Raw genomic sequence first — 14,521 nt, 5'->3', positions numbered from 1 at the left:
AGGGACTGTGAAGACAGCGAAATGTTGACTCCCTAAAACGCCCCTTCTGTTGTCCTGTTTATAATCCCCGTTCCAATCTCATTTTTCAGTCATGCGGTGTTTCATAATCACTTACTCCCTAAGCTGGAACAGCATGAATATACTATAGGTGTGAGTTTAATTTGAAACAAATAAATTCACAGGCACACCATATCAAATGGAGAAGTTGAGGAAAAAAATGGAAAAGAAGCACCAGGGTGACATACCCAACCATGTGGAACAGGTCTGTAGAAGAGTAAATTATTGGTCGAATGCCTTGTTATACTAAGCCAACCCATGTTATATAAACAGGAACTCCTGCGTGTGCTGAAAGAAAACAAAGAATGCAAGGAGGAGGTCCAATGCTTGAAGGAAAGAGCGGGGAATGTGAGCAACTTCACAGGTACATTTCTTTGGTAATGTAAGCAGATCGTGTTCAACCAAGGAGCATTTGTTGCCTTGAGCATGGCCTTTAGGCATACCTGAGGTAATGATAATAGAATGTGATATTTTGTCACATATAATCGTGAGTTCGAAATAAGAATGTAGCCTCTGGCTCCTGGTCAGATGTGCTGTGTGGTCATGCTATGTCATCAATATACTATTCCCCATCACTCCCTCCCCCTGCTTGAGGCCCCTCTATCAGTGCATTCGGGGATTTGTGAAGTTGTGTATCGCAGTTGATACAGCATGTGCACCTTGTATTGTGTATGACAGCTGTCTGTCACAGTACCTAGGTGAGTCTACTTGTGTGCTTTCAAACAATGTGGTAAAGCTCAAAATTTAATCCTGCTGCCACAACAATTCAATCATAGGTGTTGCACAGGCCGTGTGGGTTAATTGTTGTGGTGCTTGTAGCCAGATTTACGGGGAAAGCTCTAGAAGGAACCGCACTGCATTCTGCCGCTGTTAATCTACAAATTCCTTGCATGTTTTTTACCGTAATCCTGAGTCATGTTCCCAAGGCTCCTGGACGGGCTGAAGAGTTCCCTTTTCATGTTTATAGGTCTGGCTGCAGAGATGCAATCAACAGTAAAGGAGCTGAGGAAGCTACAGAAGAAGATGCAAAAAATGCTGTCGAGAGAAGCATTACCAGACGAGACAGTGAGCTTGCTGGACTTTTGGGAAAGTAACTGTTACTGGCTGAAACACACAACAAACTGACAATCCAACAGAAGCCTCAAGCTGCCTAAGAACATGAACAATTGAAAGATAGCGGTCATCACAAAAGCCCGCCACTGCCCAGCATTTGCAACGGCTGCCATCTTTCAGTTGCTGAACTTGCTTGTGATTTAAACTGCTGAACTTGCTTGTGCTTGAGGTATAAATTGCATAGTTTTAGAGCACAACCTTGAGGGGTCTAATCTGCAAAAAATAAAACTACGGCATGTTTCTGTGCTCTAGTAATAAATAGAAAGAGGCAGTGTGCAGCCACTTTTTCATATCCCCACCTTTCTCTGCAGACATTGTAGTTAGTTGCCTGCTGATGTATGAACCCAGCTTGCTCGTATTAATGCTCTTTCGGCATGCAGATATGTTACTCACTCAGTCAGCAAAATTCCAGCAGTGACTTGGCGATGATATCCATTGCATAACATACAGGAGATAGTCAACCATCTATGATAGAAATTCATAGTAAATAACGTTGGCAACTGAGGTCAAGGGGTTTTTGCTGCCGTGAACATTTGATGTACAGTTGATGGAAATTTAATTTCTTGAATTGAACTAAAAAATTTCTTGTGAACCTTAGTAGTATGGACAAGACACATTAATCAGCACCCTCAAGGGTGTCACCACACTAATTGGGGAGCATCTCACTTGTGTCCAGTTGATGGCAACCTGTGTCCATAATAAAGAAAAAAAAAAGATAGAAATAGAGTGGAGAGAAACAATTTATTCGAAATTCAACGATGCCGTGGCGAAGAAACCGCTTCGGAACACCCGAGTGACCAGCGACCGCCATGTTGCTTGTTGGCACCCGTCAGTTGCAGAGATCGACGACAGGTGGCCACCTAGTTGCAAGGCATCACACCAGACGGCGCCACCATCATAGCTCTATGCGAGAAAAACAGAGAACAACAGGATACCAGCGGCAGGTAAACATGGCAAACTGCTAAACAAATCTAGGAATGCGAGAGAAAAGATCTTGTTCGTATGTTACTTTGTTTAGCTCACCTACAGCAGCGTACAACAATAGCAGCGTTGCCATTTTTACCTGCCGCTACCCTCTTGTTGTTCTCTGTCTTTCTCACATAGAGCTATGATGGTGGCGCCGTCTGGTGTGATACCTTGCAACTAGGTGGCCACCTGTCTTCGATCTCTGCAACTCATGGGCACCAACAAGCAACATGGCGGTCGCTGGTCACTTGGGCGTGCCGGAGCGGTTTCTTCGCCACGGCATCGTTGATTTTCGAATAAATTGTTTCTCTCCACTCTACTTCTATCTATTATTTTTCTTTTTTTATGGACATAGGTTGCCGCCAACTCACAGCTTGGTCTGGACACGAGTGAGATGCTCCCCAATTAGTGTGGTGACATCCTGGAGGGTGCTGATTAATGTGGCAGGTCCCAATTAGCTCTAATTGCTAATTAAATCGTCTTTAGACAAAGTTGTGAGTTGGCGACAGTCTGTGTCCAGTCCATACTACTAACCTAATATTTTCTTTTTGGAAATGGGTGCCCCTTGGTCTTTTTGGTCGTTTTACTCAGTATAGCACCTGTAACGCAATAATAATTGATTCAATAAATTGGCCGAAAATATGTGGAAATGAGTCCTTGGCTCCGCCTCTTTTTTGTCAGCTCTAGTTTGAGTGCCAAGGAGCCTGTCAAAATGTCGGATGACCTTGTTTCTGATAACATAGTTCTGATTCCTGCACTCACTGCACATGTTTGTTCTGTGAGTTGGGATGCTAACCCTATCCCCCTCGTATGTCGTGTCAATGTAACCTCCTTTCATCGCACTTTGGCGCTCAAACTGGGGCAGACAAAAGGAGGCGGAACCAAGGATTAATTTCCGCGGATGTTTGGCGAAATTGCTTCAGCAAATGTCATTACGTCGCAGTTGCTGCACTGAGTAAAATGACCACAAGGAACCCATTCCCACAAAGAAAACGTTAGGTGACTTGAAAAATTTTGGAACTGAATTCAAGTAATTAAATTTCATCAACTGGAGTGAAATAAAAATCGAACTAATATGTGGCAAATGTTCCTGCCAGACAGAATCCCTTGACCGTATGTCTCTCTGTTGTCTACGTTATTTACTCTGAATTTCTATTGCGGTTGGTGGACCACTCTGTATAGTCTCAGCAAAGATGCCGAGCTGGAAAGACTGCAGTATGTTTTCTTTGTGAGACGAGTTTCAGATTCTAGATACGTAGCTTCTGGCAACCTTCAAATGCATGATTCTCCATGAACAGCTCTCTTGCTTCATGACAATATAAATGCTCCTGTGGAATGCTTTTGAGGAAGTCAAATTAGAAAAAAAAAAGATTTAAGTATTATTGTTCATTATCGTTTTTTCGGTTTTATTATCGGTTATTTAGATTGCATTGATTTCTTCTGGTAAGTTAGTGAAAGACTTTCATACACATTTGTTTTAAATATTATGATGCTAATTTTGTCAATTGTGCTTTAACATTCTCAGGTGGAGCTGGTTGCACAGTCTGGCGTTTTCATCAGTACCGCTTCCCTCAATCGTGCAAAGTCGATGAGTGGAGGCAATGGTTGTCGTCTTGCAAGGGACCTTATTCGTATTCTCTTTTCCCGCGAAGAGCTTATTGGGAGGTCTGCAACAGGGATGCAGAGCAATGCTCACAAAGAAAGGCCTGCCAAGGAGCAAGTGGACCCCATACGAATGGGAGCAGTCACTGGTAGGTATGGAACTTGTTGTGGTGCATGCACTGTATCACCAATACTATTTTAATTCTCTTTACAGAATACTGCCACATGGTGTGCCCAAACACTGAAGTGTCAAAAATTAAACAAAGCATTCGTACATTTCTTCAGCGATTGTAAGTACGCAGTGTGTGTGTTTTTTCTTCTAGAATTTAAAATATTTATGTGTACATTCCCAGATGTATGATCTCAATAAAGTTCACTTATGTCTGATTTGTTATTCCCTGGTAGTTCATACATTCACGGTATACATCCTTTATATACGCTTAATATATATGCTCTAAATAGATTCTACATAAAAAACTGTGTTATGGTTTTGTATGAACAATATTGTATAGAAAACATATACGCCACAGTATGAACTCTTTATACACTCCATATATCTGCTCTAAATAGGATTTGTTTACAAAACTGTCTATTGTTTTTGTATAAAAAGTACTGTATACAAAACGTATACAATTAGTCCAAAATGGCTACAGGAAAACATATAGACCTATACACAAAATCTTATACACAATCTATAGGGCATTTGAATACAATTGTATAAAAAGCCTATTTTCATAAGGGCAGTGCAAAGCCAGTGAAGTATAAAAGGAAAAAAATAGCCCGAGCTCTTTGGCTGCACGTATAGCATATGTTTGTAACTCAAACGTCGCCATACCACTACTGGACAGCTGTTTCGGCCTTGTTGGGCCTCATCAACAGTACACAGGCAGGCAACGTTTGAGTGGATGGCGTCAGAAGGTCACGTAACACGTGATTCCTCCCGTCAGGGTGAGATAACTCACTCACTGAAAGCCCAGTGCAAAGCCAGTGAAGTATAAAAGGAAAAAAATAGCCAGAGCTCTTTGGCTGCACGTATGGCATATGTTTGTAACTCAAACGTCGCCATGCCAGTACTGGACAGCTGTTTCGGCCTTGTTGGGCCTCATCAACAGTACGCAGGCAGGCAACGTTTCAGTGGATGGCGTCAGAAGGTCACGTAACACGTGATTCCTCCCGTCAGGGTGAGATAACTCACTCACTGAAAGCCCAGTGCAAAGCCAGTGAAGTATAAAAGGAAAAAATAGCCGGAGCTCTTTGGCTGCATGTATAACATATGTTTGTAACTCAAACGTCGCCATGCCAGTACTGGACAGCTGTTTCGGCCTTGTTGGGCCTCATCAACAGTACGCAGGCAGGCAACGTTTGAGTGGACGGCGTCAGAAAGTCACGTAACACGTGATTCCTCCCGTCAGGGTGAGATAACTCACTCACTGAAAGCCCAGTGCAAAGCCAGTGAAGTATAAAAGGAAAAAAATAGCCAGAGTTTTTGGCTGCACGTATAGCATATGTTTGTAACTCAAACGTCTCCATGCCAGTACTGGACAGCTGTTTCGGCCTTGTTGGGCCTCATCAACAGTACGCAGGCAGGCAACGTTTGAGTGGATGGCGTCAGAAGGTCACGTAACACGTGATTCCTCCCGTCAGGGTGAGATAACTCACTCACTGAAAGCCCAGTGCAAAGCCAGTGAAGTATAAAAGGAAAAAAATAGCCGGAGCTCTTTGGCTGCACGTATAACATATGTTTGTAACTCAAACGTCGCCATGCCAGTACTGGACAGCTGTTTCGGCCTTGTTGGGCCTCATCAACAGTACGCAGGCAGGCAACGTTTGAGTGGACGGCGTCAGAAAGGTCACGTAACACGTGATTCCTCCCGTCAGGGTGAGATAACTCACTCACTGAAAGCCCAGTGCAAAGCCAGTGAAGTATAAAAGGAAAAAAATAGCCAGAGCTTTTTGGCTGCACGTATAGCACATGTTTGTAACTCAAACGTCGCCATGCCAGTACTGGACAGCTGTTTCGGCCTTGTTGGGCCTCATCAACAGTACGCAGGCAGGCAACGTTTGAGTGGATGGCGTCAGAAGGTCACGTAACACGTGATTCCTCCCGTCAGGGTGAGATAACTCACTCACGGAAAGCCCAGTGCAAAGCCAGTGAAGTATTAACTTAACACTCTAGTATTAACACTCTAAACTACATTCTTACACGTTCTACACACTTAGAAGATCTTATCTGTAAGAGAGCATCAGCACAGCTGTCGTGTGCTTGTATGTCTCTGACATTCCTCCATCGCAGGACACTCGGTGCTTGCTGTTTCGACCTCGCAACTAGTGAACGTGAAATTCACCTTCATGGAGTGGATCAGACACGCCGCAACTTCGCAAATAATACACGAGAATCATAGCCTTCTCTTTGAACAACTCGATTACGCCTGCCAGAAGTACGAGGGGTGTTCAAGTCAAACCGGGACTTTTCATTTTTCGCAAAAGTAAAATGAACTTACAGGCGAGAAATTAGTTTTATTTGTCAACGTAATCTCCAGCTGCACTAATGCACTTGTCCCAGAGTTTCACGAGGGCTTGGATGCCAGCAGCGTAGAAATCCTTGCCGGCGCGTAGCACCCATGATCGGACCGCATTCTTGACCTCGTCGTCGCACCTGAAGTGGCGACCCCCAAGGAACGCATTCAGTGGCCCGAAGAGATGGAAATCGCTGCGGCAGAACGTCTGGACTCTAAGGGGGATGTGGCGGCAACACCAAGCCAAGTTCCTGTAAGGTGCGTGTCGTGAGATGCGCGGCATGCGGGCGTGCATTGTTTTGTACGAGGAGGACTCCTTTGGTGATGAAGCCCGGCCCTTTTGCTTCAGCGCGTTATGCACATCCCTGAGAACATGGCGGTAATATGCACTATTGATGGCGGTACCACTGGGCAGAAAATCAACATGAACAACGCAGCCTTGTCCCAGAAAACCGTGGCCATGACCTTACCCGCAGATGAAGTGCTTCAGAACTTCTTGGGAGCTGGCGAGCCAGGATGCGTCCACTGTTTTGATGCGCGTTTAGACTCAGGAGTGAAATGGTGCAGTCACGTTTCGTCGCACGTGATGATCCGATCAAGGAACGGCTGTCCTTCAGTGTCGAAGCGGTACCTTAGCTCTTGTGGGCCGCTTCAGCAGCCATCTCAGCCGGTCAAACACGGAGAGCTGCCTCGGGACCCAACGGGCACTAACTTTCCGAAACTGGAGGTGTTCATGAATGAAGGTCCGTCTTTGGAGCCAGTTCGAGACACGTTATTCGTAGGTCCTTGATGATCACGCGCTCCACAAGTTGGATGTTCTCAGGAACTCTGACACTGGGCTCTGAGCCGCCCCAGCCGGGATCGTCCTGCACTCATGTACGGCCGTCTCGGAGCCGTTTGCACCACTCAAACGCTTTGCTGCGGCTAAGTGTATCATGGCCATACTGAGCCTGAAGTACTCTGTGAATTTCAGATGACTTTAAGCCTTCATTCACGAGAAACTCCATGACAATTCGCTGTTCCATATACGCGCTCACCTCGTTGTCGGCCATCTGGTCAGGCACGTATCTCCTGTTTTGCACAAACTTTGGACCGCCACTTGGTGAACGCGGAGGACTGTCGAATGTGAAAATGACGGAAAAGGAAGTAGCACGAGCCATTTGTACACTCGGGAGACAAAAAGTCCGGATTTGACTTGAACACCCCTCGTATATGAACAGTGTTTAATATCGGCTCACTGCAGCAATAGACGCGGACAAGGAGTTAGAACATTGAAGAGACAAACCACCTGCAGACTCTCAACTAAAGAAGTTTAATGAAAGAGGAAGTATTTGAAGAACAAACATTGTGCGTCATCAAGGGCATATCAGTGCAGCGCACGTCACAAGGTCACAGGTTTACCACGTGGTAGCCTAGAGCTTTTGCAATCACACTCCTGACCTTGAGGGTTCACCTAGATTCAATAAATTATGTTCCCCGTTAAGATATTCCTTTTCTTGGTAAGTAAGTGATACGGAAGGGGTGCTGACACATTTTTCACCAAACATGTGGATGGCAAAGGCCTCCGTTATCTCACGTACAGTTTGATCTCTATGTGTAGAAAGTACTGAAGTATATGAGATATGAACTTTACCAACTACCCCGCTTTGTCCCTCTTGTGCAGTGTTTAATACTCGTCAGCCTTCATCGCATCGAGAATCAACATTGCAGTTCAGGAATCTCAAAATCGAAACTAAGCGACAACCTGGATATACGTTCGCCACGTTGGTGTTGAGATGCGCCGGAACCGGTCGTGCAAAACGTGAACAGGTAATGTAGTGTGGCTTGCAAAAGATGACAGTACATCGTTATGCATCTATAGCTTGAGAAGCTTGGGTGTCTGAAATGTTAGAGTCGTCATCAACAAGATGCAGTATTACATGACGGCAATCTTCTCATGCCACCCCTCTACCACACTTAAAGGGACTGCGAAGTGAAATAGTACCGCCATATCTTCATGTTACCACCAGGTACAACTTGGCTTTGTGATGGCACACACAGACCATCATGTCACAATCGTTCATAGCTTCCCTAGTAACGAATTTCAAAGATCTATCATTTCACAATTTCGTTTTCCACATGTGTCAGCCAAGGGGAAACATGGGAGGCCACCTTAGATTGGCCTCCGCTTCACGAATTTCGCGCACCATCTTGCACATATGCTCTGCGGTGTCTCTTGCCACAACAATTACATTGTTCCATTATTCCAATTAAAAAACTACGCCGCCTAGAATCATGCGGTCAACAGCATTTGTTCTTGCTAGGTTTTTGCCACCTCTCGAATGTCATGTAACGCAAGTTTAATTATGTACATTTTTGCGATCTGAAGGTTACTTTTTTACCTCACCAATATGAAGAGCGTGCCCAATGTAATTAAAGGGACAGTCCGGGAAAACCGGAAGTTGATTTTTTTCAACTGCCACGGAGGCTTACATGCTGGGTGGAAAGTTTCGGCTCACAAAATGGCGTGGTTTTCGAGTTATCGAATAAAAAATACTCCTCTGAAGACATCCGGTTTCGTTTTCTCCCTCGCATACTCCTTGCCCCAAGGATCTTCTATGTACGTCAGCCGTCACGTGAGCATGACGTCCCCCAATGGACAAAGTGGAGCGGAGGACTGCGCCGTTGCTGGGAATGCAGAGAGGTGTTTTTGTCTATGAGTGTACTGAACAGAAGGCTACGTCGTGATACCTGTGTTTACATTGACGCTACTGTGCATTTTAGTCTCCATAACGCGTGATTGCTACTCAAAAACATTATAATGGACAAATGCTAGCACGCAACAATCAACTATCGCCCAAACAGGCATGCGCAAGTCACGTGCGGCATTGCTCTTATGCACGTCACGCGAGAGCTCGCTGCGGCCTTTACTCGGGACCAACTGCGGCATAGAAAAAAATCGATTATAAATCGTGCGATACGATTTCTTCTGAAATATTTTGCACAGTTGTTGTGAGGAGTATTAGAAATCATAAGGCGGTGTTTCCCAGACCTATGTTTTCGACCGGACTGTCACTTTAAATTCGTGATATTTTATAGTGGTATTTAGAAGCTATCCCATTGGGAAAAATAGCCGAACATCTTGCTTTCCAGAGCATCCGATCATATCTCGCGACGACTTTTGAGTGCAATTTCTCTTAGTTCGACGAAAGGAGCCAACAGAGTGATAGTAGAAAACGTGACAGTTCCTGAACTTGGGAGACGGTGGGCATCTCATGGAAAGCAGGATATGATAAGCCATGCCTGTGTTATCTCTTTCTAGGATGCTGTCCAAATGACAACGATTGTGCTGAGAAACTGATCGCGTGCCATCCTCTGAGAGCTCCGTATAGTAAAGGTTCCGAGTTTTCGGAGTTTTCATTTTAGAAAATTCGGAGGGTGTTCATCGGAGTTTTCAACTTTTCGGAAATTCAGAGTTTCTTAGAAGATTCAAACGTCCTGGGGCTTGTGAAGGGGCTCGTGAAGCCTTGTGAAGGGGCTCGTTATTTTAGTCCGCCCGTTCCCACCAGCAATGGGGTAGAGTATCGCCTGTGGTGATGAAACACCCCACTCTCCAAGGTCAAAAATAAAGTTGTTGTTGTTGTTCAAAAGTCTGAAAAATGAACGGCGCCGATTTCGGAGTATTGCGGAGCAGTCATCGCAGAGACAATTCAAGGAAAGTTGTGCAAAAGTAACTGGGACCACACTATGCAACGCACGGATGTTTTAATACCCAGAGCTATTGAAGTACAAAGAAGCGTATTTGCACAAATTGTGAATGGTGCCCAGGCTCAAAATGAGTAGCAGACTGTGACGAACAGAAAACTGTTCTGTGCCAAACTAGCCCAGTACCTGGGGTGAAGTAGGTCACTAGGGTCGAGGATACATAGAACACTGTGTGTGTACTATCCTCCTTTTGGGCCATTCATGCGTCCAGCGACTCTGTAGGAGGCTACCACTTCTGACCTTTTTTTTTAGTTGTGAATCAGTTTGAAGTCGATAACTAGGTGTGGAAGAAGCAGGGACAAAGGAAGAAGGAAACGGAAAAACTTTAAGCCGCCCCGTGGGTGTTGGAAAAATCGGAGTTTATCGAATAAATCCAATGTTTTGCAAAAAAAAACATCGGAGGGAGTTTGTTGGAGTCTATCGGATAAATCCGAAAAGTCGGAAGTCTAAGCATGATGTACAGCCATCTTTTTCCGATGGGGTAGCTCCTCAATGTTCCCGTCAATTGTCATTAATTTGAGTAAATTCGGCAAACTTCTCACATTGGAAACCTGAAAGAGTGACCTTTACTTGGCAAATTTCTGAGTTCAGTTCTCAAAAAATTACATAATTAAACTTGTGTTACATGGCATTCACATCAGGAGGCGGCAAAAACCTAGTAAGAACAAATGCGGTTGACAGCATGATTCTAGGTGGTGTAATTTTCCAATTATAATTCACTGACACGTTTTCTGGGACACCCTGTATGTGCAGCAGAGAATGAGGAACAAGTCCCAGAGATTGCGTGACCTTCGCGTGATCTACGGCGCATGTTGATGGTATGTTACGTGATCGTATGGATGGTACAGTATTCGTATGAGCGCTACATACGATTTATTTTAGTTTCCGCGCCAGCATTGCAGCCAATCTGTCTTTTACGTAGGCAACGCTGGCCTCCCTGAATTTGCTCTATGTGTAGCCTGAAAAAGCAAGGCAGCAACTCAGTCCATAAAATTTGTCATTTGGCATATCAGGATGTCAACACAAGCAAAGTTCATATAGTAGTAGTTGTTACAGGACATGTTGAAGATACAGTTGCACAATATTGTAAGAGTGATTCCCCGTGTTATAGAGGCTATACTAAAAAACAAAAGAAGTAACATTATATGGCAATGCATGGAAGCAGTACAGTGAACCATATGTGCTAATAAGATCGCATTTCATGTCCTATCAAAGCATACCGCATGGGCAGATATCCGAAAGAAATGGTGGCCCAAAGCAGGAAATCATTCCAGAAAAATGAGCTCTGAGCGAGTCCTATTCTTTTGGCGGGGCTTGCAAGAAAATAAAGGGAAAATGCAATGTGCTAGCAGTCGCACAATGTTTGAAATATGAAAGTGTGTGTCTTGCACATCGAAGAGGTAAAGAGAAGTTGGGGAAGGAACATCAGGACTATCAATAATCTAATGTTGCATGCATGAAAATTATTAAGATGTACTGATGATACCCATATGGGTACAAAACCACAATAAAGGTATCACTTTACCTGTAATGGCGTTGACACGGATTGTATCAAGAGCTCCCTTTGATTCCGTGTCGTTTTTTTAAGTTGGTTCTTTTACGGAAGAGGGACTTCCCACACAATTCGTCACCTGTGAACAGGTGACACAAAAGAGACCGAGCAATCTCCCTTGCCCCATCCTGCCAAGATCTCTTCAGTCGTTTGAGCACAGTTGACTCTATACAAGGACACCAGAGCCGATGTGAACCTGCAAGTACATTAGTCCGTATTCACCAATTTACTTAAACCATTGCTTTAGTAACGTCGGGTTTAAATCGATCAAGTGAGACTTGCGTTCGCCAATCCTGGACCACCACCCAATGCTCTATCACCTCTTGCTGTGAAGCTTATGGCACCGCACATAGCGAGCTTCCTGCACGGCGCATGCGCATTTCGGCAGAGTCTGCCGGAAGCGATGGTGGCTGGTAGGCCTAATCCCCGGTTCACGAAGGATTTTTCATAAAATCTTGGGCAAGTTCTGATTGACATAGTTACTAGAAGCGCCCAGGAGACGGATTTTATCACAATGGGACGAATATTTGCCTCGAATATTCCATTTCGATCATCCACCCAGTCCACTTAAACTGGTGGTTTAAGCCCCATGCATTTGAATGGGACGTATTTTAAACTAGGGGAGGGGCTAGTTTAACGTCGCATCATCTCTTCGCAGCGTGTCTGATCTTCAGGCATATTTAAGAGTACAATAGGACTGATCATAAAGTGCATTAGTGTCTTGCAGCTGTTGTGTGGATAAGGCATGGAAATATTGCATGTTGTTGCACTACACTGAACACAAAATTCGAGCAGACTTTCCCAGATTATGCAAGTATCGGAACAAAAGCGAACGAGGTCCCCATTTTCCCCTGGATTCACATGCAAGCATAGATGAAACTGAAATGTGTCCTTCACTTACTTCAGCATGCTACAGCAGGACAGACCAATGAAGAACAGTTCTCCATGTACCGTGTTATCACTGCTACATTAGAAGACATTCAAAGAGACATCTGCTTACTTCTGTATTCATTTATCATCTGGTAACAGTAGATATACTTTTGTAGGGCTGCTTCAGGAAACGACACTACACAGCAATGTGCTTGTAGCAGCACTAGTGCCATCGGATGATGGCAGTTCAGTTTGAACGTGAGCGCGCAGAGCGCGATTAAACCAGTTGTTCTCCACCAGTCACCGGGTACGGTTGTCAGTCCTTTCCTGCACCACATTTGGTGACCCGAACGTGGACATACGCAAACCTTCGGTTGGTTTCATGGAACCTCTCCCGCCGCAAACTGTCCCCGCTGCTGGCACACCGCTGCCCGCAAGACAGCGGACCCGGCCATTTCGGCCGCCGCCCCGCCACAGATGCGACTTCCCCCGTTCTGGCGACAGAACCCTCGGTCGTGGTTCCGGCAAGTGGAGGCACAGTTTGCGCTTCGGCACATACAGAGCAAACAGTCGAAGTACTTCCACGTCCTTGCAGGCCTTCCTCCGGAAATTGCGGCCGAGCTGGGTGATGTTCTCGACACAGTCTCGCTGAGGCATACGACGTTCTTAAGAGCGTCATTTTGGATCGCCTGGAAGTTTCCGAACGTGCCCGGTTTCAGCAGCTACTTTCTGAAGAAGACCTTGGTGACCGTAAGCCATCCCAAGTGCTGCACCGAATGAAGCAGCCGCTCGGGTGGCATCGGCGAGTCCCGCAAAAGAAGCTGATTTATCGCTCTCAAAAAATTTGTACGCGGAAGGTGGACGGTTGTTGTGCTGTGAGACCTACAGACTCATTTATTTATTTACCCTCGCGGCCATGAGGCAATACAAACGGGAGGTTAACATATGGTAGAATAATGTTAACATAGCAGCATACAAGATTTACAACCACATGAAAAAATTGCGCAGATACGTGGAGGCAAATAAACAAGTACATGAAACATTTTGGTCAACTGGAGCAAACAATGACAACACGTACGACGTGGAAATTGAAAAATGACTATGCAGCGCAATGGTCATGTCAGCCAGACGCGTGAGCCTTCCTCTTCATCTCCCCCTCTTCGTCCCTTCACCGAGCAAAGTGCCGCCAGTGTAGGCATGCAGATCGGTCGAATTTTCTCGTCACCCCCCAAGCGGTCGCATAAACATTCCTTAAATTGTTCGGCATCGATAATGGAATGCATGTAAGCTCTTGGATTAACGATCCTCTTAGATATTATTATTAGAGTCACAAAATAAGCTACGCTTGACCCTAGTGACTCTAGTTATTTTGATAATCAATTTTGTGAAACAAACACTCACAAGTTATTATTCGGCTGGTGGAAAGCAGACGCAGATTGAGGTTCTGTATGGCAACATGAAAAACTCAGTGCGGCACCCCCATTGTTTTCCATAGAACCCCGCTTCATTGTCCCCGACGTTTTGCACATGAAGGTACGAATAGTCGAGCGGCTTCTTGAAAACCTGCTCTTGGAAATGCAGGACGTATACACTGCTAACAATTAAGTGCGCCACCCGAAAGGAAAAGACACGTCCGTGAGAAAGCTGGTGTACATTATAAAGGGATCTGGTGCGAATGTAAGATTGCTCACTGACAGCAAAACGGGAGTTGCTAAATTCACATCATTAACCGGAAAGAATGTCGATTTACTTATTGAGAATCTACCACGCCTTGTGACCCTAGTCCTATCCTCGAACACCAGAGATGAACGAGCACTGTTATGGGATCTTTTCAGAGTGTGGTAAAAGAATTTGAGCAAGATACTGAAGGGAAGATCTGCGTCAGGAGACGTTAAACGTCCTAATTATGTTTCTAGATCTGGGAACAAAACGCAAGGGGTACGGACAGGAGAGCGTGACCCCGTATATACATGTTTTTCGCATCACGCCGCGATGAGCCACATGCAGCAGCGCTGACTAGGATGGTTTCTAACGAAGGGCTAGAAAAGAAAAATTATGTCGTAGAGAGCCTACATCATCGGCGAACAAACAAATGGGACGC

The 14,521-nt window shown here is 45.1% G+C and overlaps 1 protein-coding gene across 1 annotated transcript; it reads left to right on the top strand.

The window, feature by feature from the left end:
* The first annotated feature begins 235 nt into the window (after positions 1-235).
* LOC135376383 (uncharacterized) lies at positions 236-6,140 on the top strand. The gene is made up of 6 exons (XM_064608885.1): positions 236-262; positions 331-421; positions 1,025-1,122; positions 3,662-3,887; positions 3,953-4,028; positions 6,032-6,140. Exons 3-6 carry the CDS (start codon positions 1,039-1,041, stop codon positions 6,138-6,140), a joined length of 495 nt encoding a protein of 164 aa, XP_064464955.1. The 5' UTR covers positions 236-262; positions 331-421; positions 1,025-1,038.
* Positions 6,141-14,521: the final 8,381 nt, after the last annotated feature.

This window comes from Ornithodoros turicata, unplaced genomic scaffold (assembly GCF_037126465.1).
Source record: "Ornithodoros turicata isolate Travis unplaced genomic scaffold, ASM3712646v1 ctg00001070.1, whole genome shotgun sequence".
In the NCBI taxonomy this organism is placed as follows: domain Eukaryota; kingdom Metazoa; phylum Arthropoda; class Arachnida; order Ixodida; family Argasidae; genus Ornithodoros; species Ornithodoros turicata.
The sequence above is the reverse complement of the archived record's forward strand: the minus strand, read 5'-3'. Positions and strand labels throughout refer to the sequence as shown.

What these genes read in the sequence shown, in the direction of transcription:
- LOC135376383 (XM_064608885.1), top strand. Translation starts at nt 1,039, where the DNA reads ATGCAATCAACAGTAAAGGAGCTGAGGAAGCTACAGAAGAAGATGCAA. An exon ending in AAGCATTACCAGACGAGACA is followed by an intron (nt 1,123 to 3,661) that starts GTGAGCTTGCTG and finishes TAACATTCTCAG; the next exon opens with GTGGAGCTGGTTGCACAGTC. An exon ending in CGTACATTTCTTCAGCGATT is followed by an intron (nt 4,029 to 6,031) that starts GTAAGTACGCAG and finishes CCTCCATCGCAG; the next exon opens with GACACTCGGTGCTTGCTGTT.